At 29.1% G+C, this 26,905-nt stretch overlaps 1 protein-coding gene across 2 annotated transcripts; it reads right to left on the bottom strand.

Moving 5' to 3' along the window:
- Window positions 1-1,172: 1,172 nt before the first annotated feature.
- Window positions 1,173-26,905, bottom strand: LOC126835189 (GATA zinc finger domain-containing protein 14-like). Of its 2 annotated transcripts, XM_050567561.1 has the most exons (14): window positions 26,661-26,905; window positions 22,461-22,575; window positions 22,302-22,388; window positions 22,068-22,224; window positions 13,479-13,722; window positions 7,794-7,979; window positions 7,548-7,720; window positions 7,221-7,419; window positions 6,943-7,148; window positions 6,622-6,862; window positions 6,287-6,498; window positions 3,289-3,514; window positions 2,484-3,209; window positions 1,173-2,379 (listed from the first exon to the last, which is right to left on the bottom strand). In XM_050567561.1, exons 1-14 carry the CDS (start codon window positions 26,683-26,685, stop codon window positions 2,147-2,149), a joined length of 3,030 nt encoding a protein of 1,009 aa, XP_050423518.1. In that variant the 5' UTR covers window positions 26,686-26,905; the 3' UTR covers window positions 1,173-2,146. The 2 variants fall into 2 exon arrangements, with proteins under 2 accessions (XP_050423518.1, XP_050423519.1); XM_050567562.1 differs by lacking the exons at window positions 22,302-22,388; window positions 22,461-22,575; window positions 26,661-26,905 and having other exon boundaries at window positions 22,046-22,185.

Raw genomic sequence — 26,905 nt, 5'->3', positions numbered from 1 at the left:
ATTTACTACATTATACAATTTTTATAATTTTTTTGTTTTTGCTTTTCATAGACCTCTTTACTTTTGAGTTTATCATAATAATGGATTTTTATAAATTACATTTGTCTATAAAATTTTCTTTTAATTGTATTTTTTTAAATTTAATTATTTTTTCAATTAATTATTAATTATGAGTAACTATTTTGTTTGTATATTTTTTACAAATTATAGTGCATTGCTATTGTTTTTTTTATGATCTTTGTTACATAGTTATTAGAATATTAAAAACCAGGTTTCTTGACTAGAATGATTTCGTCCGTTGAATATATCCATTTTTTTATTCTAGTATTATTAATACTTAAATTGCTGGCTCAATGTTTTAGCACATTCGCGTAGGCACGAAAAACATACGATATCAACTAATATTCTTTTGGTTTCCTCGTGATAAAACTCAGTGTCTACTGTCTGGTCGTTTCTACAAAGTCCCTAACCAAATTTCGAAAACACATTTGTGTAGCATTCACAAGCTATATTTTAAACTAGTTTTTGTCTTTAGTCGATTAAACATATTTTTCTATATTTATAATTATTATTTAAATTTAGTATAATTTTATAAAAGCGCACGGATTCGTGGAATTAAATTTTAATGTTAATGACAAGTTTCTTTTAACAAACGCGTCTAGATGGTCTAGACGGCCTAAGAAGTCGCATTTTGTTAACACCATTTTGTTTCATACACTGAACACGATAATACACCTTTTACATAGAGTATGTAATACCAATATATACCGTAGAGTAGTATGTTAATATCAAGTAGAGATTCTTACTCTTCACTGCTCGTACGTCTGAATTTTCTAGCTCTACTTTCTTTCTCTTTCATAGCTTACAACATTTCTTTTTCACTGTTAATCGACATTAATCGATAAATAAAAACCGAAGCTGTAAGTTCATCTAATAAATATTATAAATAATTTTTAGTTTTTTCAGATACTTTAGATTACTTTAGAAAGTATTCGAACAATCTAATTTTTCAATAGAAACTTTACACATCTATATAACTTTCCCAATCTACTGGTACCTCATAGGTTCAATTTTGTCTAGTTGCTCACTTACAAACATTCTGCAATAATATGTTCTACAAATCTAAGGAATAGAGTAGCCAGAAATAGTATTATATCATGAATGAAAAATAATTATAGTTTCTATAAATCGATTTTATTCAGAACACTACTAGTAACATAGGTAACAGTAATACTACTAATTATCATAATAAAGTAATAAGGTTATTAATTATATCGCAAGTACTTAAGAGGACGTTATACACCCAATTTTCCAGCTTTAAAACATACCTACGCAAACTGCGTTTTACTCGCTTTGTGATGATTTTACATTAAACGAAAGATGACAAGATTTTGGAGACAATAACATATTAATTCTTTGATAAACGTAACATTAAGCTTATTAACCAACATTTAAAATCACATTTTTTTACTTTTCTTTTCTATAGGGAGGGGGTTAGGTTAGGTTCCTCTTAAGTATTTCCGAAATAGAAAAATTAAATTAAATACTTATATATATATATAATAATAATAATCACAAAGAATAAGCAATATTGTTACAAATTTTCAGTATTACTTCATATAGTAAAAAATTACATTGCATAAAAATTGCTAATTAGATTTCAAAAAAATGAGTAAAAATTACTTCAAGTTCTTATTAATAACTAATAACTAAATAATTTACTTAACCTATAACAAAGTTAGTGAATTAGTAAATACATAATAATAGATAATAGATATTGCTTGTTGTCTTGTATTGAAAAACAGTTAAGTTAGTACAATAAATTACAAATATATAGAGTTTTAGATTTATCGTACGTTGAATACATAATTAACACAACCAATATAGAGTTACATTATTATTATATTAAACTAAATGTATTTAACTTATGTGTAATTAGTATATAATATGACTAAAGGAAAATTCAAGTTAGAAGCAAAATATAGGTTAGGATGACAATTGTAATTCAGTCAGTAATAACACATTATACTATCGGCGTGATTGAACGTGAAACAAAAAAATATTTTGAGTAATAAGAATACTGTTGTCTTTACTATATAATTTTACTTTAATTATTTTATTTATAAGTAAAAAACAGTAAAACCTTTTAGTGTCGATGTTTTGAGCTATGGATACTATTCTTAGAAGTTGTTTGTACACATGTCGTTGACCTGGGAAGTGTATTATGAGAATTACTTGTATCGGGGTTTGTCGAAGGATGAGTTTGACCCGATTGTCTCATATTAAACATGTTATCCAGAGTATTTATCACTTCAGATTCCTGTAAGGTATAGTTTACCATGCTACTATCATAATTTCCATGTGGATCTGCAAATATATCTGCAAATATAAATAAAAATAAAAATAGTTGAGTACCTACTGTCAAATTTAAGTATGTTATCTCATAATCTCGAGTAAAATAGACAATAGTTTTGCTTTAATACCTCTAATATTATTTTTTTTGACAATTACAGGAGATACTTCCATATGTTTGGTTTCAGTTGAAGAATGCACTTGAGAACATCCTTCTCCGGCCAGTTGGGTAGAACTAATTATTCCATTGGTAACCACGGTCTTATTATTAAACTTTGGCATATTTTTAGAATTTCCCGTTTGTAACTGACTTACAATTTGTTCTAGCTTTTTACTTCTATTTTGTTTTCTATTATTAAATGTTGTGCGATACGGCGTTGATATAAATGGGGTGGGATTAAAAATGGACAAAGGTGTGTAGTTATTGATGACTTGTGATCTACTAACATGATCGACCAAGCTGTCTTGATTTTTATGAGTTGTTCGTTTTGCTTTTTTTATATCTTCGTAACTACTCTTTCTTTTTCGTTTTTTTTCATTAATATTTGATATAGGAATACATTGGCTATTGTTTAGAATTTCATTAGCACAAAAAGTAATGTTGTTTGAAACTTCATGAGTTACATGTTCATTCAGGCATTGAGAAACATCAAACTCTTTAATAACTGTTTGATTTTGTAATATCTCCTTATTATTTGTTTCAACAACCCCATTCACTAGTATATTATGCTGATGTGAATTTGCATTGTTTTCTATATGTAAAGAAATACCACCATTTAATACATCACGCTGAGAACCTGGCATTTGTAGTTCAGATAATTGTTGAATATTGTCATGAGCACTTGTCAACACGGTATCTGAAATATTGATAAATTTAATTACCCAAATAGATTATTTTAAAACCATATGCTTTCATCTCACATCGGACGCTCTTACCCATTTGTTCAACTCTGGACACCAAAATTGGGAAATCTTTATCATTTATATGATATGAAGGAGACCTGGAATAAAGCTGACTTTCAAATAGACTTTTTTCATTATTTGATTTTACTAGATGCATTTGATTAACGTAGTTACTTTTTACAATTTTAGCACTCTTATGAGGTTTTATTGACATAATATGCTGTTCGCCTTTTTCCAATGTTATTAATTGTATTTCTGTCTAAAACAAATAATTAAACTAGTTAGATATTTAAATATTGATATTTTCAAAGAACAAAGTAGGCAGACAAACAGAATTTTGAGGAGAGAGAAACGGTTACATGAAAAGAAAAAGATAGAGGAGATTGAAAGGAGTAGATTCAATGCTAGAAAGTTTTTCAATGAAAGCGGAAGTATCAAAGCTGGTTTCAAACCACAGACAAGAATACTTTCAGATGATTTTGGAAACCTAATCACAGAAGAGAAGGATATAGTGAGCCATTTCAAAGAATACTTTAATCAGCTCTTAAATCAACCAGTAGTAGAGGAAGACAACGAAACTGTCTATTACTATACAGCAGAACCGAAGATAGAAAAACCTAAACAAGAAGAAATCGATAATATAATCAAAAAGCTTAAGAACAATAAAGCACCCGGAGAAAACAATATAGTGGCCGAGTTACTGAAAAAAGGGGGTGCTAAAATAAGAAGAGAAATTATGGAGATGATTTCAATTATATGGGATACAGAAACCCTTCCAGAGGACTGGAATACTGCAGTAATATGTCCTATATTAAAAAAGGGGGATCCGACCAAAACAAAGAACTACAGAGGTATATCTCTCTTAGACACGTGTTACAAAGTGTATACGTCATTAATATTAGAAAGGATTAACCCATATGTAAACGAAATAGTCGGGGAATATCAAAGCGGCTTTAGAAAAGGTAAATCGACATTGGACCATATTTTTACACTGAGACAGATAATGGCTAAGTTTTATGAATTTGATAAAGAACTGCACCTTATATTTATAGACTATAAGCAAGCTTATGATAGCATTGATAGGGACAAACTATGGGAAGCAATGAAAGTACTAAGCAATCCTAAAAAGTACGTAAGTCTTATAAAAGGATGTAACAATGGAACTGTGTGCAGAGTTCGTTTCCTGCAAGAAATGTCTGAAACCTTTGAGGTAAAATCAGGCCTCAGACAAGGTGATGCTCTATCACCCACCTTGTTTAATCTAGCATTAGAAAAAGCAATTAGAGAAGTATGGGACGGTCGAAAAATGGAAATATGTGGGGAACAAGTAATATTGGCATACGCAGATGACATTGTAGTAATGGGAGAAACTAGAGATGAAGTCATAAATACTGCGTCCAAACTCTTGAAAGCAAGTAAAACCATAGGGCTGTGTGTAAATGAGGAAAAGACGAAATACTTAATGGTAACAAGAAGAAGTCCAAACATAGACCACATAACAGTAGATGACTATAGTTTCAAGAAAGTGGAGGTATTTAAGTACCTAGGTGTTAACATAAATAGCAACAACGACATGCATGAAGAAATCAATGATCGAATAGCATGCGGCAATCGATGCTACTATAGCATAAGGAGACTCCTTAAATCAAAACTACTGTCACATAACTCAAAGACACTACTGTGTCATAGCTATCTACGACCAATAATCACATACGCGAGTGAAACATGGTCACTGACCAAAGGAGACAGCAGACGACTAATGACCTTCGAAAGAAAAGTACTGAGAAATTTATACGGCCCGAAATTCAATGCAGAAACACAAACTTACGAAAGAAGGAAAAATCAAGAACTACAGGAGTTATATAACAGGCCAAATATTATTTCATATATAAAAAGCAAACGACTAGAATGGTTCGGCCATGTTTGGAGAGCGGATGGACAAGTAATAAAAGAAGTCTTAGTTAACAAAATAAATAAAAAACGTCCATTAGGAAGACCAAGGACCCGATGGGTGGATGTTATAGCTCAAGATATCAAAAACATAGAAGAAGAGTCATCTTTTGACGACGCATACGATAGAGAGAAATGGAGAGGTTTTGTGATGGCAGCGATGGCACTTAATGGGCCGATAAGCTGAGGAAAAAAAAAAAAAAAAAAAAAAGATATTTAAACATACATAAATAATAAAAAGTATATATATAAATATAACTTTATTTTTTGGACCGGACACACCCACAATTTCGTTATTACCTTTATAAACACGAAACCAGCTAAATATATTTTTTTAATTAAATAAAGTTTCCAATAAAATTATATCCAACATAATTATAATAAAACATTTTTATTAAAAAGCACTGATTTTAATATTTTTGTTATTTAGCCAATAGAGCTCTATGGTAGGTATTTCAAGTTATCATCATTCAATTCCGTTGGAATTTGGCATACTAGTGTTTTTAAAGGTAGTAAAGAAGTTGAAGGGGTCTCTGGTACAAACAATTAAAAAAAAAGAATAAGGAGAATCTTAATATACTAGTATTATTACCCTGACCACCCCAATTTATATATCGTCGCTTAAGATGCAACACCTCAAATCTCATTTTTGGCCAAATCAAGTTAGCCACACTGTTTTATTTCAATTTGCGAGGGAAATCGTCTGGCGAGCTCAAATGTATGATAAAGTCAATAGATTATTTGTTAGAATCATTGTTATAAAGTTATTGATTAGTAATTGAGTTTTGCTCCTCTGTTAAGTTAAGAAAATGAGATAGGTGGTGTATCTAAAGCCACGATATAAATATGTACACTAATGTATACAATATGGTATATTAACTCCTAGATACTGTGTAATTATTTTCTTCGGCCCTAAAAATTAAAAATCATACATAAAATAGATGGACAGTAATATTAGGAGTTACCGAATGAAGCAATCTATAATAATGGAACAGATTAAAATAAAACCGGTGTTGGGAAAAATGGAATCAAATAGTAAAAGGTTTCGATGGTCTATAAAAAAAAGTGTACATATATTTACCATCATAATATCATTGTTGGCTGTTTGGTTCCCTATCAACTCATTACTATTTGTTTGGATATCATTATTAGATAATATTTTATGTTGGAGAAGCTTGGCATTGTTTTCTACAAACGTTTGAACACAACAAGTCAATACATCTGGTTGAGACTGTTGTACTTGTACTTCAGAGAATATTTGGTTTTCATGATTACCATTGTGCAACTTGATTTCTGAAATGATAAACTGTTGAGTTTTTGTAAAAAACTTTTTACAAACATTTATTCAAGGGATTTTTTTTTTTTTACATTAAATTATGGTATTTACTATTATATACTTTTTTGACGCATTCGTACCTATATGATCGACTCTAGACATGGGACATGATATATCTTCGTCGTTTTTATGAGGCGGAGAAAACCGAGAATTTCGTAGACTGACAAAAGAATGTTTTCCCATTTTTAAATCCACTGTATTGATTTCAGAAGTACCGGTTGTTTCTGGAAGTGTGCTAATCGTTTTTAATGAATTCTCAAATAGTAAATTTTGCGTCGTATGTTCCTCTTTCTTATTCAGCATTTTAACAGTGGCTTCTTCCTGCAAACCAAAATTACTTTATTAAAAAATTCTACGAAGTAATAATAGCATAGACAAATAATATTGATTAATTGTATTACATTGGTATTTTTTGTAGCTTCATTTGGTAATAGTTCTTTATTGTTACTATTATTATTTGTTTGAAAATCGTCATTAGATTGGAATGAATAGACATTGTTTTCTACGGGTGATAAAACTCTACTTTTTAAAGCGTCGTGCTGGAGCTCTTGTACTTTTAGTCCAGATAAATGTTGGTTTTCATAATAATTATTAGGCGACTCTGTATCTGAAATAATTCCAACGATATAAGTATAAATTGAAAGTTATATATTTTTTCAGTTTACATCGGTCATCTTACTCATGTATTCAGCTGCCGACAAAAACGTTGGAATGCATTCATCACTATCAGTATGTGATGGAGAACTAGAATTTAGCATGCCCTCTGTATTCAATTCTACTTGGTACATCTGGTGGTTAGAATGTTTTTTTCTTATAACTGTGGGCTGAGTTGAAGTGTTTTTTTCCTCATTCTTTAGTGTTATTTCAGGTATGCTTTCCTGGAAAAATGTAATATGTATAGGTATTACACAGTACATATTTATATATATAATGAAATAATATATGTAATAATCATTACATATTTTATGAATTTAATACATTATTTAGATGTTTGGTTTTGCAATACCTTTTTATTATTTCTAGTCTGAATATCGTTATTAGATAATGTATTATTTTGGAGAAGTTGAACATTATCTTCTACAGATGACGAAACGCGACAATTTAATGCGCCATCATACTGAGACTCTTGAGATTCTGGTAATTGTTGGTTTTCGTTATGACCATTGGTTAACTCAGTGTCTAAAACCATTTTCAACGACTTTAGTACTTATTTATAACCATATATTCATTTGTTTCCTGTTATAGTCTTTACCCATGTTTTCTACTATGGACTCAGGAATTGGAATGTCTCCATCACTAATAGTATATAAAGGAGATCTAGAATTTATCATGCTCTCGAATGGAACACAGCAACTTAATACATCAGGCTGAGGCTGAGACTGCACAGACAGTTCAGATATCTGTTGATTTTCATCATGTCCATTGTGTAACTCCATAACTGAAATTAAATACAACATTCAACAATATGTTCTTATAATTTACTAATATGGTTTCTTCCAAACATTTTTTAGCAATGGCATAATTTTTAAAAATTAAGGCAATAGGTACCCCAATATTCTTTTTGTTCCTTTATTATCTATCTTATTATTCCGACTTCCAAATGTTTGATTTGTACGAGCTCAAGATAGATCTGGAATAATCTATCTTAAGTTCTATTAATATATTTTAACATTTATTAATTTAATGACTATATATTTTTATCAGAAAACAAGCTGCTGAACGTAACCTGACACCGGTAATGATTTGAGAACTACGAGGTACCACTACCACAATAATCAATACATTACATATTTCATAGTGTTGGTTTATGGTTATGTTAAGTTGCTGGAGAAATTTATAGCATAAGGATCTTATAATTTTACTTCTTACTAGAGTTTTGTACCGGCTATGGTCAGCACTTATACATTTCGGAATTAATATAGTGAACTTAATAAAGTGTTGCAATTTTAGCACACTTTGCAAAGTGCGTTTTCTTGAAGAAACATCAAAGGAGTTTGAGGTCAGAAGTGGATTGAAACAAGGGGACGCGCACTCTTCAATCTAGCTCTTGAAAAAGTCATAAGAGATATGCAGGATGACCGAGAAATGGAAGTACTGGGGCGCTCAACTCTCTTAGCATATGCGGATGACATTGTATTATCTGGAGAATCGAAAATGGAATTAGAAGGGACGGTACGAAAAAGATCGGCCTTAAAATAAATGAAAATAAGACTAAGTATATGCTAATGAGTAGACAACCAACTCCGTTACAAAATGTGAGCATTGATCATTTCTCTTTTGAACAATCCAGAGGATCGGGAAGTTTTGAGAGCTTTGGTAGAAGCTGCTAAGCGCCTAAATGGCGGGTAAAGCATACAAATTTTTTAAAAAAAAATTAGAGTTTTGTATTTTAAAATTAGGTGTCAACATCGGTCATCATTTCTACTTCTTAAAATTGTTACCATTTTATTATATTGAATTTAACTCATTGAATTCATTTTACAATGATAATAAATTAAACATTTACCTCATTAACATACATTTTTATATTTATTTCTATTAGTTTATGCCGTGAGAAAAGTGAGTATCATTAGTACCGCAACGACTAAGAAATTCGAACTGTGTGTTACTTGCATCCACTCCAAGCTTTCTTCTTGGTATTTTACTGTAGGTATCATTCGTATAATCTACGTCTGTTCATTTGATTAAGTTTAATGCAGGTACGCTCATGATATTCAAACCATTATTATTGTTGCATTTTGATTAACTGTAATAGTTCTTTGAAACCCATTTTTTTAGCTAAGCATTGTTCGTAGTTCATTTTATCTTTTTTTTTATTGAAACGCTTTCTTATAAATTTGATATTGTAATTCGTTGACGAAAAACATTTTACATTTTTTCTCTTTCTTCAATCTCGCAGCCATACTTTTTCGAGATAGGTACTTCAATGTTATCTCCTAGGTGTCAAAGTTGATATTGAGGATCGGTTTTAATTCTTACTTAATGAAACATAGGCGTTGTATGCCCCCCCCCCTTCGAACAACAAACTGCTTATTTGAAGGGGCGTTAGAAATGCATAAATTGTCATTGCTATAATAACCTGTATACTTCAACTATTTAGATAAACTATTTTTTGCATATATTGGAAACTCAGTACCAAGCTAAAGGAGAGCCGGTAGTACTAGTGAAGTGATGACCATACAATATATCATATATGTATATTGTGTTCTTAAAATAAATCGCTAATCTACTGCATATATATAAAAATTAAAATACCCAGTGTTTTACAAATTAAATGCATGTATTTATGCATAACCTAAGTCAACACCTGGATTAAATAAAAATTGGATTGTGTTTACTACACATACATTACTACAAAAGTACCGAGACTAGACTACCAAGGGTAGAAAAAATAAATTAAGATATTTCTGTTGACTGTCTAAAAAATGACACTTCTTTATAAACCTCGTCATGTTAGATGTCCAACAATGCGTAATAAAACTAATAATAATTACAAATTAGTCGTTACTGATTTATCGTTACTGACTAAACTTATTTTTATCGCGATAAGCACAGCTATTTTAAATGTATGCAAATTATTGAGCTAGGGAGAGAACAACAATAAATAATATTATACACATCGCGGACACCGACTCTAGTATGTCACCAGCAACCGTTTTCTCTTAAAAATATTCAGTAAAAATGCATGTGTGTACTAATACAGGGACAGATTAGACTAATCAAAAAAGTAGTCTGACAAAACTAATGAGTTATATGATATCAATATTTAAGTGAACACTCATCATATTATAGTTAAGTGATAAAAAAAAACTATAAAAAGGAAACTATTGTATCATTGTTACTGACATTGAGTTATAGGATTATTGACGTATAACAATAACAATTAAATTTTGTTAACAATACGGTACATATTATATTATAGTTTACCGATAATACAAGTAACTCAAATTTGAATTAACAATTAATATTGAAAATATAAACATAGTGTTTCAACAACAATAAATTATAAATCATATATTATTAAAGTTTGACTCAATGACTAAAAATTGAACAAATAGTTTATGAATAAATAGATTTTAAAGCACCAAAAAAAAAATAAGAGTTAATACATTTTTTTTTTAAATTTAATAAGTATTTTTAATATTGATCAAAACCACATATAGTTATTAGATTGGCGACAATATAATAATTACAAATTAACAGAAAAGAAAATAGGTATAACTATGATACCTATATCGTTAGTGTTAGCATGTTAGCAATTTAGTTTGTCATTATTAAGCGTACTTTCGCAGTGCTACCGAAAGCAAACATGTTTATAGATTGTTTATTTATATGTGCTGATAATGTTTGGATTGATAAGGATTGTTTTTTCACCACTACAGATATATATAATCATAGATAACAAAAACATGGATAGGACATTTCCAATTGAGGCCACTATATTTTTGCGGTCCTGAACTGATAAGAAATTAAGGCCGTTTGTTTACAGTACTGTATATTATCTTATTTAGATTATATTATGTAAATAAAAAAAATTAAATTCGTATCAATTTCGGCCTCAATTTCATAACACTTGATGATCGCTGATAAGACTTTATGTCCATTGTCTTATCCATGTTTTTATTATCTATGTATATAATAAACTAGATTGCTTAATGTACATGCCGTCAATAGAGATAATAAAAGTTACCATTTTCCGCCATTTTGGTAAGAATTAGAACCTTATCAAATGTTTATAACAATAATAATCCTGTAAACACAATAAAATTGTTACTTGAACGTTTTAAAATAATATATTATGATAATTTTTGTTAACAAATACATAAAATCATTTATCTATAATTTAAAGTTATTTTCTCATAATTTTCATTTATTTATTAAGTTAAGTACAACAAACGGCATTTTGATTACAAAATTTAGAATTAACGATAACATATTGATATAAATGTTAACTGGATAACTGTTTTTAGAAGTAAAATTTGTTCAATACATAAATACCATATTTTACTGTTTGAAATATTTTTGTTTACAAACCATTGTTTAAACGTAACTATTGAAACTACAATTAATGTTGTCACACAATAACCGAAAAAGTGTCACAAAAACGCTGTCACGCTGTTATCTGATAAGAGATAAGAGATTAAAGATGAGGGATGGAGGTGGGAATGGGTGAATGGGTATTATTTTACTCAGCCCTGGCAGACTAAATCTCAGGCAACGCCGGACAGCTTGTATATTATACAAACATAAATCCCAAAAAAATTCCCGACGTCAACTTCAATTTTTATCACTAGTTAGCAATCTAGTTTCTGATATATTATATCAGCTGTGCTCGCCGCAAAATGATTTTGCAGTATCATAGGACCCAAACATTCCAAACTGCTGTTTACTGATAGGAGCAAACATTTTATTAAACAGTTAACAATTTTGACATTAAAACATCGACAAAATAGTTACCAGCAAACAGTTTGCTTTCGGCGCCTCCTCGAAAATATGCTTATTGTAAACAACTTTTATTTAAAAATAAGAAACCATGCTTTATAAAGAAATGGTAATGAAATTTTTTTAATGTCTTGCGTCAGCTTAATAAAAAAAACCTAGTTATTTTTTGTAATCCACAGAAAAACATTGAAACATGGGTATGTTATCTCTTATCACTAATTTATAATCACTTAACTCTTATCTCTTGACTTTAATGTCTTATCTTTAAATAAAAGTGAAATTTGAATACCAAAATAGTGACATGAAATTTCTTGTATCCTATCAATGTTAAAATTGGCAACATTAAAAACTACTTTTTTGTACCATTAACAGTTATTGGATAGTTAATAGTTCAAGCCTATTACCGACAAGTATTAAGTATTATATCTGCAACTAGGTATAATAATATGAATTACCCCTTGCTGACAACATGTCGTCTATTACGACATGCATGAAGCACTCATTACCTAGGTAATTTAATAGTATAACATCAAGTTGTTAAATAATTATGTGCATATAATTTTAGATACTTTGTAGTAAATAGAAAAATTAAAAATTTTGCATTTGGTTTAATTTTTCCAAATATGTCTTGTATAAATTAATATAAAAAATACTAGTTTTACAATTCATAATAATTTGATTATAAAAGAGAGAAAAGATAGTCAAACGTATATTTTCTGACATTTTAACACTATGCCATTTAATGTTTATAATGCTAAAAACTGATATAGATTTCAAGAGAACTGGCTTAAGCCTAGTTTATTATGGTATCAATAATTGCCTAAAAATGTATGAACTAACATTTAAATTTGTTGTTGAAAATTGTTTTTATTGAAGAAGAGCTAAAAAAAAGGTATTGATTTTATAATAAATTGTTTTTTTACTGTACGCATGATTATCAAATATCCAAACAGATTTTTCCTTGGTAAGTCAAAAGTTAAATTAAAAAAGCACCAAAAAAATCATTTTTTTCAAAAAGTTTACTTTATTTTGCAAAAAAAATGATCGGGTACATTTTCATAACAAATTTGTAGGTATATTCATTAAAAGTGATACATAGGAAAAAATCATAAAGTTGTTTTTATATTTTAGGTCCCATGACAAAACTTCAGCTCTAAAAATTAGACAAAAAGTAGATCATTTTTAAAAAAGGTAAAAAATGAAAATATTTGTAAACATTTTTTGAGTAAGATATTTTTTAAAACGCCGTCGGAGCGGCTATAAGCGTGAAAAAGTCAACAAAAAATGTAATTAACCATTTAATATTTAAAAATAAATATTTTTTTATATATTCACATCCAAACGTTGTTCTAAAAACTGCTTTATCAATTCCATGTATTATAATGCTCAAATTATGCTATTTGTTTATAGATTTCTAATCATATTATTATGACTATACCTAATATGGTATACTTATAACTATGTAAGTAAAATTAATTCTATCCCTAATGCTTACCATTGTTTTCATTATTTTGAGCAAACTGGTTTCTTAGTAAACTCCCTAACATCTTTAATTCGCCGTCTATTTCTACCATATGACCATTAATAGTATCATCAACAATATCGTTATCATTTTTACTACATTTTTGCACAGATTCGATATTTTTTATTTCTGTTTCTTCAATGTTAATTGACTTATTAGTCTGTAAACTGTGCGTCGTATAAAAATCCATACGACTTACCACTACTGTAACTTCGTTCTGAAAAACCAAAAAATTATTGCGGTAAGTACATAGTCAACCAGCATGTAAAATAATAGCACAAAATATTAGTAAAACATAATTGTCGAAAATGACAGTGTACATGCCGACATTGAAATGAAAAAAAAAAGAAATAATAATAAATAACACATTGTGTTTTATTTGTGAATACTCATTAATTAACAGCCAGCTCAACCCATTATTCAAATCCTAGGTTAAAATCAATAGTTACATTAAAAACACACTGATTTAATACAAAATAACGCCATATTTTCAAAAACTATTAACTTGACACGTAACTAAAATGTGTTTTTCGTGTCTGCCTTAAATTTAGCTGGCAATAATTTAATATACAAGGTGATGAATTTAACGTAACATACTAATTTTCTCAGAAAGTAATAACATTTTTATAGTTTTTTTTTGTGAAAACACTTTTATCTATGTTATTTTACAATACTATAAAAATGACTAAAAATTTACCTATTTTATTATTATTTAGATCTCTATCCACTTTGAAACGTGAATGGTAACGTATGTATTTAACTATTTTTTTTAATTATTAAAAATAAATTGCATAACATTTTGACAGGTCGATAACCAGCTTTTAATAAATCATTTGTCAATAAATTATTTTTAACTTAAAAAACTAGTTAAATATAATATATGTTCCCATTTAGGAGGACGTTAAACCTCTTATTATGAAGGAGTTAGGTATAGGTAATGTTTTGCAAAATCTTAATTTAAAGGTTAAATGAGTAATTAGGACTCTTTTTTTGATACTTGATTTATTTTTTGGACAACCACAGCATCCTTGACAGCGATTTAAAAAAAATTTTCAATTAAACATAGTCCAATATCCTGTCATCACTCGTTTTTGTTATAAGTATTTTTACTCTAAAATCATCACGAAGCTAATAAAACGTATTTTATGTAGGTATGTTTTAATGGTAGACAATTAGGAGTATAAAATCTTCTTAAGCTTCAAAAGCTGAAAGCGCTCTGGAAAATACTAAAAAGGGTAAATATTAGGAAATTGTATTATATTGTTTAATAACATAAACAAAAATGTTTTCAAAAAGAAAAACTACAATTAAATTAATTGTCCTAGAAAATGAGTGTTTTACGTTAAATTCATCAATTCGTGTTAATTATCTTTGTTGTTTAATATTCTTCTCCTAGTTAGCAGCAATCTTCAATTTGTTTAGGTATGCTAAACCATCATATTTATCAGAATAAACTTTTGCTCCTGACACGGAAGTTTTTAATTTAATTGCTCCAAAGTATCAGCTTTATATTGAAGAATGTACAACAATGATCTTCTTGTACACTACTTCTAACTAAATTTTACATTACATAAATTTATATAATATGATACTAGGTATCTGGTTTACAGATTTTTAGCCTGATTTTTATAAATTCAATAAAACGATGCTGGTTTCTTTGAAGTTAAATCTCATTTCAATTAATTTTTGTACTGCTATTTTATACGATATTCTTTTACCAGTTTATCATTTCTATCTGATTTGGCCAACCCCATGTAGTTGGGAGTGTGTAAGGCGAAGATAAAGAATAAGAATCATTTCTATCTGATTGTCTGAAGATAAAAATTAAAAAACATACTATTTTTATTAATCTTGTCTTTCATACTATCAGTACTTAGTATTTTAAATTTTCCCACAATCGATAAATTGGACTATTTGAACAATGGTTATAATCGTTGATGTAAGATGTATATAATTTTTTTTTAAATAATAACTAAAAATAAAGAAATCATCTTTTGCATCAGATTATGCCAGATATTTTTTTGATTAAATGAAAAAAAGGTTCACATAAAAATATTTAAATTACTCAAATCTGGTTTTACAAGCTGGTGGTTAGAGATGACATAATTTTTCATAATATATTTGTCTTCATTTATTTTAGGAATTTCTACTCTCAATAAACATTTAAAGTTATTTTGAAATGTATAGACAAAAATATTATAATCTTTCTAATAAATATCTTGGTTAAAACATTTAAAGAAATGCATGTGTGAGTAATAGCACGTGTTTCTCCGAACACTTACAAAAATCTTAAAAAAATAGTTTTTAACTTGTCTAAGCTCGTCAAAAAATATTTAACATCTTTCTACAACTTTATTCACGGTACTTCATTTTTACAATAAATATCGATTAGATATTATTTTGTATTCAACTGTGTGCCATGTAGAAAATTCGTGTTCTTAAAAATATATAACTGCAAGGCTATTTAAAATTTGTTGAGTGATATTTAACATGCGTGTACAGTATTTTTTATAGTGTTCAACTCTAAATGAACTGAAAATTGAAATATGTTTAATTTCCCGAAGAATAATGTAGTTGATTATTGTTGAGTTTTCAATCAGTTACATAGTTAATTGTTGATTATAGATCTTTTTCGGTTTGTGAATTATATAGGTAAAATAAAGCTTGATCAATAAGTAAAATAACGATTTAATTGTATTTTTTCTTTAGTTGGTCCTTGGTGTAAAAAACATCATATTGTTCACCGGCAGTCGACTTGCTTTTGTTCTTCATTCATATAACACTATTAAAGTCGAAACGTTAAATCATGAATTTGACATACAAAATGCAATAAATTGATTAACTTGTTAAATGTAAAAAAATGTTTTTCTTATAGAAAATCTTGATTGACTCATGTAACAATAAGTCGTTAATTTAATTTGCTAAGCAGGAGCATAGAAATGTAGTAAAATTCAATTGATACAAAGATTTTTATTATTTGATTAAGAATCACTAGCAGGATTGTTTCACACAAAGTTGACCTTTAAACATAATAAATCTTCATATAATTTTAGTATCATTCAATGGTGACGTTCAAGTAAGTCTCTTTACAAATTAATTGTTTGTGGATGGATCTTCACATGTGGATTTATAGCTTGTTTAGATAAAGGTATACCGTATATGTTTTTACCAGAACTTATTTTGAATAATTTATTAAAATCTATTAAGAAGTAATCACAAATAATTGTCAACACAAAAAAAAATGCATCTAGAAAAACTAAAAAATAACTTAATAGTGTCCTGGCGGTCGGCTGGTCAAATCCAATGATCACTTAAACTGTAGAGTAACTTAAAATAATGGTTGTTAAATGTTTGCTAATAGAACTGTGATAATACCCACGTGATAACTTTCATAAGTTCTACTGTTCATTCAGTCATATATAAATACATTTCAAATAATATAAATGCTAAGCGACCTTTACAACATTTTAAATTAAATTTGATCTACTGTTGATATATTGATTGAACATACCTTCGATACAGTAGAAAACCCTCTGTGTTGTAACTCGAAATTAAATATAATATAAATAAATTACAGAAGCTCGATATTAGGAAGCGCATCATTTCAGATGGTGTCAACTCAATTTTTTGGAGGAATATAACATTAAAATAGTGCTGTAAATACGCTAATATAGTAAGGAACCCTACAAAAATACATTATAAACCCAGTTTAACGTTACTAAAATTCCACATTTTTAATGGGGAAAAAACTAACATATACAATATTCATTCTATTCTAGCAAAATTTTAAATAAGAGAGACATCAGGCATAAGAGAATTATTTTTTAAGATTCGTCCGCAGATGTCTCCCTTCTTGCTCGCAAACATATCACTATGCTTAAAGTCCATATAGATAGAATTTCATTAGATTACTTCTTTGATAAACTTTCAGCATTACACTTAAAATAATGAATTCAAAAATTACTTTTTAAATTACATTCCAATATTCACCGAGTATACTCGAGTCCGTTTCTGTTATTTTCCTGTTATTCACTCTCGCATTCAGCTTCATCTAGTACAGCTAAATTTTACGTTATTGTAGAATTATTACAACTTACTCTGTACTTCAAATAAATTTATCATTACTACTGTTTTACTCTCATGTCTACAATCTATCTTTTCAAATAGTCACAGTCAAGTTTTTGGATAAAATAATTCTTCATATAATAATGGATTCAGAGTGAGCTTAGTGTAGACTGCTAGTCAACAGGCATCACAGACAATATAACTGCACACAGATTAGCTGTGTGCAGTGATTAGCTAAACCTACCACTTCTTTAAAATATTTACTATATATGGTCTACCTATTAGACTGATAGGCTTATAATTTGTTAAATTATAAATTCTATTAGTCTAAGGAGAAATTTAAGCTTATATGACTTCCATAATTGCTCAGAAATAGTCAGAACTCAGAACCATTTCAGCATTTTAAATCAAAACATTATTACCACAATTTTCAGCAAAATCACATACATGCTTCGTAGAGCTTTTTGTTAAGTTATCTTGTGCCATATTATATACCCATATAATTCTTGCTCAATATTTTAAAAAGGTTAACGTAAAGCTTGTTAAAACACTTATGATTATGAGGAGCTACTTTAAGAAATATCGCCTTGAATCTAATTATATCAACGTACAAGACGATTAATCGCTACAATCATTTCATGTATGTATTGAAAAGCGCTTATTCCAACAAATCGAAGGAAGATTTCTTAAAAAATGTGAGGTTATTTTTTATGATCTTTTACAGAAAAAAATAACAGTTGGTACGTGAAAATGAGTAAATGATGCATGAGAGACGGTAGAACGAACAGCTGGATCGCCTATATCTCCAGAATATTACTTAGAACAGTATACACAAAAGGGGCAGCATTTATCAGAAGGGAACCAGCATGAGCAATTTTATTCGAGTAAATTAAGATCAAAGTTAAATCATTACTGTCAGCATAAACCTCTTAAATAAGTTTAGTTTCTTTTTTTATATTGAAACCCGCTTTGAGAGCTGGATATAGTCCTATTCAGAACGCTTTTAACTCGTTTTTCATACTCGTAATTTTGTTAACTGGTTCATTTTTGATAAAATGTAATGCTGTCCAAAGAGGGTTTGTGTTTATAAAATACCATGTACTTAAATTATTATACTAATAAATCAAGCGTTGACTTGACATGAAAAGTGTGGTTCACATCTATGAGTTAATTAAATATTAACAAACCTATTAATTGTGGACACAACCTAATATTGACATTCTAAAACCACCTAGCTGACAACCATATTATTTTATCCTTTTTAACCATGTGTTTTAACTTACCTTTGTACACTCTGCAAAAATAAATGGTAATTCTGTGTATTTTAATAGACTATATAACACTACAGAACATAATGATTTCTCAAATTACATTTGGAACAAATCTACTTTACTGGACACCCTTTCCCCCCCGTTTTTTTTTTAAATATAGCATTTTACACGCTGATTACGAATATGTAACAATTTCGCCGCTCGCACTTAGTTTGGAAGTCACGGACTTTTAAAGATCACCGATATCGGCATACGTACTTCATTCGTTGGTCACACCAATGGCGCGTACGGCAGCTCACCGTGTGTTTTGGCACTCGTTCGCTCCGCTAAACTAAAAATATCCTAGGTTTGTAGGCTACAGCCTAAGAGGAGATCATAGGTTTAAAGTAAAGTCGGTTCAAACGGCTCTAGAAGCTATGTCACGTGTCCAGAAAAAAAGGACCACGACAAGCAGGGAATCGAGCGGCGATCGACGGACAAAGTACCCAGCGGGCGCGGGTAGACGTGCGGTGCCGGGCGCGCGCGTATGCCGATACCGGTGATATTTAAAAGTCCGTAACTTCCAAACTATGTGCAAGCGGCAATTGTTACATGTTCGTAATCAGCTTGCAATATCGATTAAAAAAAAAAAAAAAAAACGGGGAAAAATAGGGTGTCCGGTAAAGTAGATTTATACCTTCTATTATTATAATATAATAGAACATAACATTATTATGTTCCTATTTCTCCTAGTTAGTTTTATGTATTTATACTAGATAGTTTAAAAACTATTTTTATAAATAATAAAAGCATAATTTAAAAAACTAAAGTATAATAAGCAAAGTACTTAATACAATGAAGTGAGACAGCATGGCTTAATGGCTTACGTACAAATAGTAGCCGTAATATTTTCATTAACTGTCTCGGCTATAACTATTTCATTTTTAATAATGTTTTACAAAAAACACGCTTATAATATAATTTTATAATCAGTAAAATTATGGTCATGGTAGCTAAGTAATTACTATGATTACTATGATGACATATTATATAATAATAAAAAATTAATAGGTAGGTTGTTGATTACTTTTATGACAAAATTAATAGCAAACAGGGTGACTTTTATAGTAAAAAATTTATTATTATTTATTATATATTACTTAAAATTAAATGTGCGTTATAAATATTTAAATATATGTGCGTTATAAATATTTAAAAATAATTATATAATAATTGCTATTCTGCAACCTTCACAAAATCAAATTGTTTTTTCCACAAAAATAAAATATACTTTTAAGGACTTTTATTAAAACTGTTCGAACAATTTTGCTGACATCATTATTTTTATATAGTTGTATGCATATATGATGGAAAATTTTCAATATTTGTATAATTATAATTATATTAAATTAAATGGGATGAAATTATATGAACCATGAAATATAAAAATCTCGTATCTAGAATTGTTTTTGGAAGTGTCGAAAAAAAGTGTTTTATATAATATTTACATCAAATTAAGTGAACTATTACAACAAAAAAGTTTTTCAGCCGAGTCTGCAACCACAAAAGATCATTTTCATGTCTTGTTGAAGTACCGAATAAATTTAGAGTAGTGGTGGAATTATAGATAATGATATAGTATATTAACGAGCGGTAACAAGCTAGTATAATAAAACGTCAAGTTTCTGGCTAAAATTGTAGTGTTTATTATCTGGCTTAAAACAATTCATAGAGAAATTGGGCTCTTAAACTGTTTTGAATTTATTATTTAGTTCTAATTTGAACGTTGAACGTACAACATATCTCTTATCTCCTATATCTTACCCCTATCCCCCTATCCCCTACCCCTATATCCCACCCCTATCACTAACCTCCTATCTCCTACCCCTATATCCACCTCCAACCCATCTCCGTGTGGTAACGCTCTTTTGGTAACGCTTTTTTCCGGTTATTTGCCATAGCTAATTCCACCTCTTTCCCATGCCCACCCCATTTCTTTTTTCGTTACGCTCTTTTGGTAAAGCTTTTTTCGGTTATGTGCCAGAGCTAAGACATGAAAATGTCAATATTCTTTTGACATTTTCATGTCTTAGCTCTGGCACATAACCGAAAATATTATAACGCAAATATTATAACGAAAAATGCGTTACCAAAAAATAAATGGGGATGAAGATGAGGTGGGGGTGGGAATGAGGTTGAGGGTGGGAATTAGCTGTGGAAAATAACCGAAAAAGCATAACCAAAATAACGAAAAAAGTGTTATGCTGTTATCTGATATGAGATAGGGGTGGGATATAGTGGTAGGGGATAGGGGTGAGTGATAGGGGTAAGATATAGGAGATAAGAGATATGTTGTATGCTCAACGTTCAAATTAGAACTAAATAATACATTCAAAACAGTTTAAGGGCCCAATTTCTCTATGAATTGTTTTAAGCCAGATAATAAACACTACAATTTTAGCCAGAAACTTGACATTTTATTATACTAGCTTGTTACCGCTTGTTAATATACTATATCATTATCTATAATTCCACCACTACTCTAAATTTATTCGGTACTTCAACGAGACATGAAAATGATCTTTCGTGGTTGCAGACTCGGCTGAAAAACTTTTTCTATTGATCTCCTCACCATTCTCTTTAACAGATCATTCCTTAGCTTATATTTTCTTATCCTTATTAGATCCTTTATTATATGTACGTTTAGAATGTTTAAAAACCGTCTTTATCTAAAAAAATGCTAAACTTATTGTTTGTTTTATAAAATTTTAATGTGTGTGTAAGTGACGAAATTCAAGATAACTAAATATAAAAATATCTCGTGAGTAATTCTTATAATTAAACTTAGGAAAATGGATGACCCCGTGTAGTTGGGAATGTAAAGCGAAGATAAAGAAAAATATTCCTAGGAAAATTAATGACGGTAAGCGTGCCCTTCTTGCCATCAGCTTATAACAATAACATACACCAGTTACTGAATATTTATAAACGTACAAAATATATAATTTTAAAATATGCAAATAGTGTTCTACTCGTAGTAGTAGTAGTAGTAGTAGTAGTAGTAGTAGTAGTAGTAGTAAGGAATAAAATATGATTTCCGCTATTAAAATAGATAGCACTATCGTATTTAAATGAAAAATTCTACTAACAGAAAATAAATGATTTTGTGAGATTTACATAGCTTTAAATTATTATACTCCACTGGTTAAATTTATTCAATCTAACCATTCCTTCGTAATCCGATTACCGTATTATAATTGGGCGGTGGTCTGTGGATGTTAACCACTTGTCTAGCTTTTGGTCTTAAATCTGCATTTAATTCTCTTAATCTTTCATTATACGCTTGATCATGTACATATTTTACTCCATCTCTTTGAGCCTTTTTACCAGCTCTTACATGTTTGCTGTTGACAATTAATACAAATATATTAACAATAATAGTGACATCATTAGTTATATATATATAAATAATATATCTTACTTTACGATTTTCTTAATCTTCTTCATAATTCTTAAATTGTGTGGCGTATGAGGCATTAACCGCTTTACGCATACAGTATCATCCCATCTAAACAGTTTTTAATCATATAAAGGACTGATATAAGTAAACTTTTGTGTTAAAATAGTAGATTTTAATTACATTTTTTTGAACTTTATGTAGTGTATGACATACAATTCTTCTGCAACAAGTGGTCGGACTTCGATTATTCTTGCCTCATACCAAACATCGAACCATTTGCAAAGTACTTTCTCACCTAAGCATTAACATAGAAAAATATCATTAAAAACATTTTCTGTGTCAAATTGTAAGGATATATGTACTATATTATTAATTATACATTTATAACAGCTATACAATGTTACAGTCATAACAATAATTACTTTACACCTTGATCATGTACTAAACGGTAATGTAACCAAATTAAATAATTTTCAGTACTATAAATTGCACTTTTTACCATAAGTGAGGCATTTTTGTTTGATATATAAATATTTTCAAACAAATAACGTAATACTAATAAACTGACAATTCACTGGTAATATAGAAAATTAACAGTATTCGTGAATCTATTACTTGTGTGCAACTAAATTTATTAATAAAACCTAATCCCAAGATAGGAGTTAAAAAACTTTTTTCTGATTGATGGTTAATAATAATTAGTAACAAGTGAAGGAGTAATTCCCATAATTAATTATAAATGTATTGCGAAGATGTATCCAAGTACAAATTTGGTACAGAAGTAGTGAAATATATTTAATTATAATTGAATATTAATAATCATATTTTTTAAATTTTTTATACAAAAATTATAAACTTTTTCTTTATTTCGCTTTTATAGGTGAAGTTTTAGGCCTTGCGGTTCTAGAAAAGGGAAACATGAACATAAACAATTTTTTTAAAAAATCTGTATTTAAACTCTTAAAAGGGAAACATTACATATTTTAAAAATTACTTATTCAATTACTAGGTTGCAATGGGTGATGAATCAACAGTCAACAGGTACTTGAAAATTGTTTTATTACATTTTGTTAAATAGGTACGAATTTATGGGTAACAGCGGCAATAAATTATTATAGACAGACAATCAACCCTATTCGTATCCATCCTAATAACAAAAGAGAGGTATTTCCTCAGCTTCGCGAAAAACCATTGAACCATGGATATGTTATCTCTAATATCTTATCTTTTATCTCTTATAAATAAATAGCTTTTTAAGGTATGGTTTTGTGACGCGAAATAGACGAAATTTTTTTGTAGCCAGCCCAATAACATGTCCATGTTAAAAATACATTTTTAAGCACGTTACTGTCATTAGGTGCTATGCTTTTTACTTATACGTTTTATCGATATTTGTATTTCTGAGTATGTAGTATGTACCGACTCAACTGTGCTGACTTTTTTTACAATTTTATTTTTAAACTTCTGTGGGATTACCTACTCTTTGGGTTTATACATTAGCTGTACGTAAAAAGTTAACGGATTTATTTGTTTTATTTGTGTGCCTGTGTTAGAATAAAAAATATATAATTTTTTTTTTAACAGCTGGTATAACGTATTATTTATAGTAGGGCCAGTGAAACTACAAGTGTGACAGTTGCGCGACAGGCGGCCGTTTTTATTAAAATCAAAGGTTTAAATTCCAATGTTTATTTGCACAGCGATGGTTTTTTTTTTTAAATGAACAGCTGCTGCAGCTATTTCAGCTGTTTATTGAAGAATTTTGAGTACCCTTACTAAATGTACGTTGTATAACCATATACAACCATATTATACATACATGATAATGTAGCATTTGTATCATCATAGTATCAACGATTGGAAACTGCGTCCAAGTACAGGTAAAAAGAAAAAATGTACGTCCTACTGTTTACCTGGTTTAAAAGGGATCGTTAGGAATTCGGGTATCCTTGAAAGGGCGACCACTGAATTGGCTCTCAATATTAGGTAAATTCACCATTGACTATTGAAATAGCTCCCAAGAAATATATGATCTCATTGGCTCCTTATAACAAGTGGTTCTCAAATATTTTTCGTACATACTAGGAGTACCATGTTTAGAACCGAAATCATTCGGCGACTGTTTTTCATTGGAACTAACTGAGATATAACCTAGTAATAAAGAAATGATTAAGTTTAACTACTATTTAGAATTAGTGAAATTATACACTAAAATAACTCTTTATTTTAGGATGAAATTTGGACAGCAAAAGCAGTAGTGTTAATCATACAGCTAACTCGTGTGTATCTTTTCACTCCCAATTTAATTCCTAATTTTACTCACCTCATGCAAATATAACAATATAATAATAATAATACAATATAACAATTCTTTAATATACTATATGGTGTCTAAGCTAAAACTCTATTTATTATAAGAAGCTCTATAATAGAAAGACTACACAGATAAAATATTCACGAAAAACTACAATTAAAAAAAAAAAATTCAGAAATTTGACACTGGCGTAATATCTAGATTTCAATAAATACAAATATTAGCCAAAAAGTATAAGCCACAAAGAATTTAATTTATTTCAAATCTTTAATTAATTTTAATTCCTTTAAATGAGTTGTGTACGAATATAATATGAAATTCCATTTTTTTTTTTACAAAATTTATAAAAGTGGTAAGACCATTTAAAAAATACGAAAATAATATTGTAACAATGTAATTTTGGTAACCCTTGTATTTATGAAATAAATGTTGAGAGAGCCAATTCAATAGTCCCTTTAAGAGTAAATATATCAACTACCTGAGTTTGGGAGCCAATTTAACTGCACTGAAATATTCAATACCGGTAACCTATAAATTACGACCCAATGAATTTGTGAGCTGTACAAGGAGTCTAAAGAATTACCTTAAATGAAAAACCTGGTTTACAAAGATAAATAAAAGGTAAACCTAATTTTTATTATCAAAATATGGTTTTTTTTTTAATTTTAACACAAATTTAGAAAAATCATTATTTTGAAAAATATCCATTCTTGTCAAAATTGTAGGCATTTTTACAGTTTTGTCAAACTTGTGGAAATTGCCATTTTTTAAATTATTTTTCGGTAAACTGTAAAGCATACTTTAAATCAAATAAAAAGAAATTTTTTATGCCTAAAATTAAGGTATATTTGTGATTTAGAAATTTTTTTTTGTAAAAACTAATAAGCGAAAGTCACTTTTTTAATACATGTTATTATTATTGTCACTAATAAATTAAAACGTTTTGAAAATAATACCTTTAAATCTTTTCTTTCAATGGGGACTAATAGTTTTTTTTTTTTTGTGTAGGTACTTAGTCTAAAAAATTGATAATAGATTAATTTTAAATCAGGCGAATTTTTTTTTTTATTATATGCTCTGTATAAAATATAACCTTTTTACGAAAATATCTTAACAGTTTTAGTCGGCATCTTCATTTTGACACAACCCCCCCCCTCCCCCTCCCGCTACAACAATATTTCTTAGCGCCGGCCTTTCTTACTAATCGTACACTAGCTTATAATCTAATTTATGTTAAATATTTAACCCAATAGAATATTATGTAGGTAAGCATTATTATTTTCTGATACCCGGTTGTACAAGGGAAGTGTGGGGGACCTCGCTCACTCTGGATGATCATTTTGGACGATGTTGATGTTTACACGGTTCAATCTTAATGAATTCTTTCAAAATAATAATCCAGAGTGAAACGTGTAAACCCGGCTTTAGATTGACCATGGCGTGCTATAAATATCTATTTTTATTTTTGTCGTTTGCTATTACTTAATAGTTAATAATCTTCGTATGTACAATATTATACAATATACACAATCGGCCACGGGAACGGCGTATTTTATCGCACTACGGTGAACTACTAAACCATAAAAAATAAATAAATTATAGCCGCATCTTTTAACCAGTGTAATAACTAATAAGTAACTTAAACCTTAATCATTAATAATTAAATGACTTTAATACGATTAATACTACATAATTTTACGATCAATTTTTCAGTTTTTCATTAATTAATTGTTACTCATTTACCTCGTGATTAAAACACGGTTACAATTAACATTAATTAACAATTAGTATTTATCGTTTGAATAAAAAACTGAATCGTTTGTAACGCACACAGCTGTTCGGAAGTTAGTGTAATCGGAATGTGTAAAACTTTTAGTTGTAGAATGAACTTTTAACGCTTGTGTAGACGAAGGCGAAACAACTTTATTTATAAAGAAGTGAAAAAAAAAAAAAATATATATATATATATATATATATATATATACATATATATGTATATATATGTATGTATGTATATTATATACACGTGGACCCGGAATTGTTGACAATAGTCATTACGCTATTACCTTTCGAGTAAGTCGACGCTTCCATAGTTGAAGTGTTTTTTTTGTTGCCAGGAATAGAGAACAGCTGTTAAGGTCGCTGCAGTTAACAACACCAATTTCGATTTTTGCGTGACTAAATCACGGCGCAAGAGTAAAAGCGTCTGAATGATTGGATTTTATTATTATGCTGTGAACGGCTACCGCGTGCTGCTCGGTGGACTGCGGTGATCAGACTGTTATGGCGGATGGGTTGGACTACTGCTGCA

This window comes from Adelges cooleyi, unplaced genomic scaffold (assembly GCF_023614345.1).
Source record: "Adelges cooleyi isolate 19-005CV unplaced genomic scaffold, UGA_ACOO_1.1 ACOO_flye_CR_arks_rails_tigmint_CR_PRNA_23, whole genome shotgun sequence".
NCBI classification, from domain to species: Eukaryota; Metazoa; Arthropoda; class Insecta; order Hemiptera; family Adelgidae; genus Adelges; species Adelges cooleyi.
This window is presented reverse-complemented; position numbering and strand designations above follow the sequence as displayed.

Bases quoted from the DNA above. Each gene is read 5' to 3' on its own strand.
- LOC126835189 (XM_050567561.1), bottom strand. From the start codon at position 26,685: ATGGAAGCGTCGACTTACTCGAAAG. The intron at 22,389-22,460 runs GTAATTAAAATC...AAAACTGTTTAG, and splicing joins TACATAAAGTTCAAAAAAAT to ATGGGATGATACTGTATGCG. The intron at 3,210-3,288 runs GTAAGAGCGTCC...TCAATATTTCAG, and splicing joins GTCCAGAGTTGAACAAATGG to ATACCGTGTTGACAAGTGCT.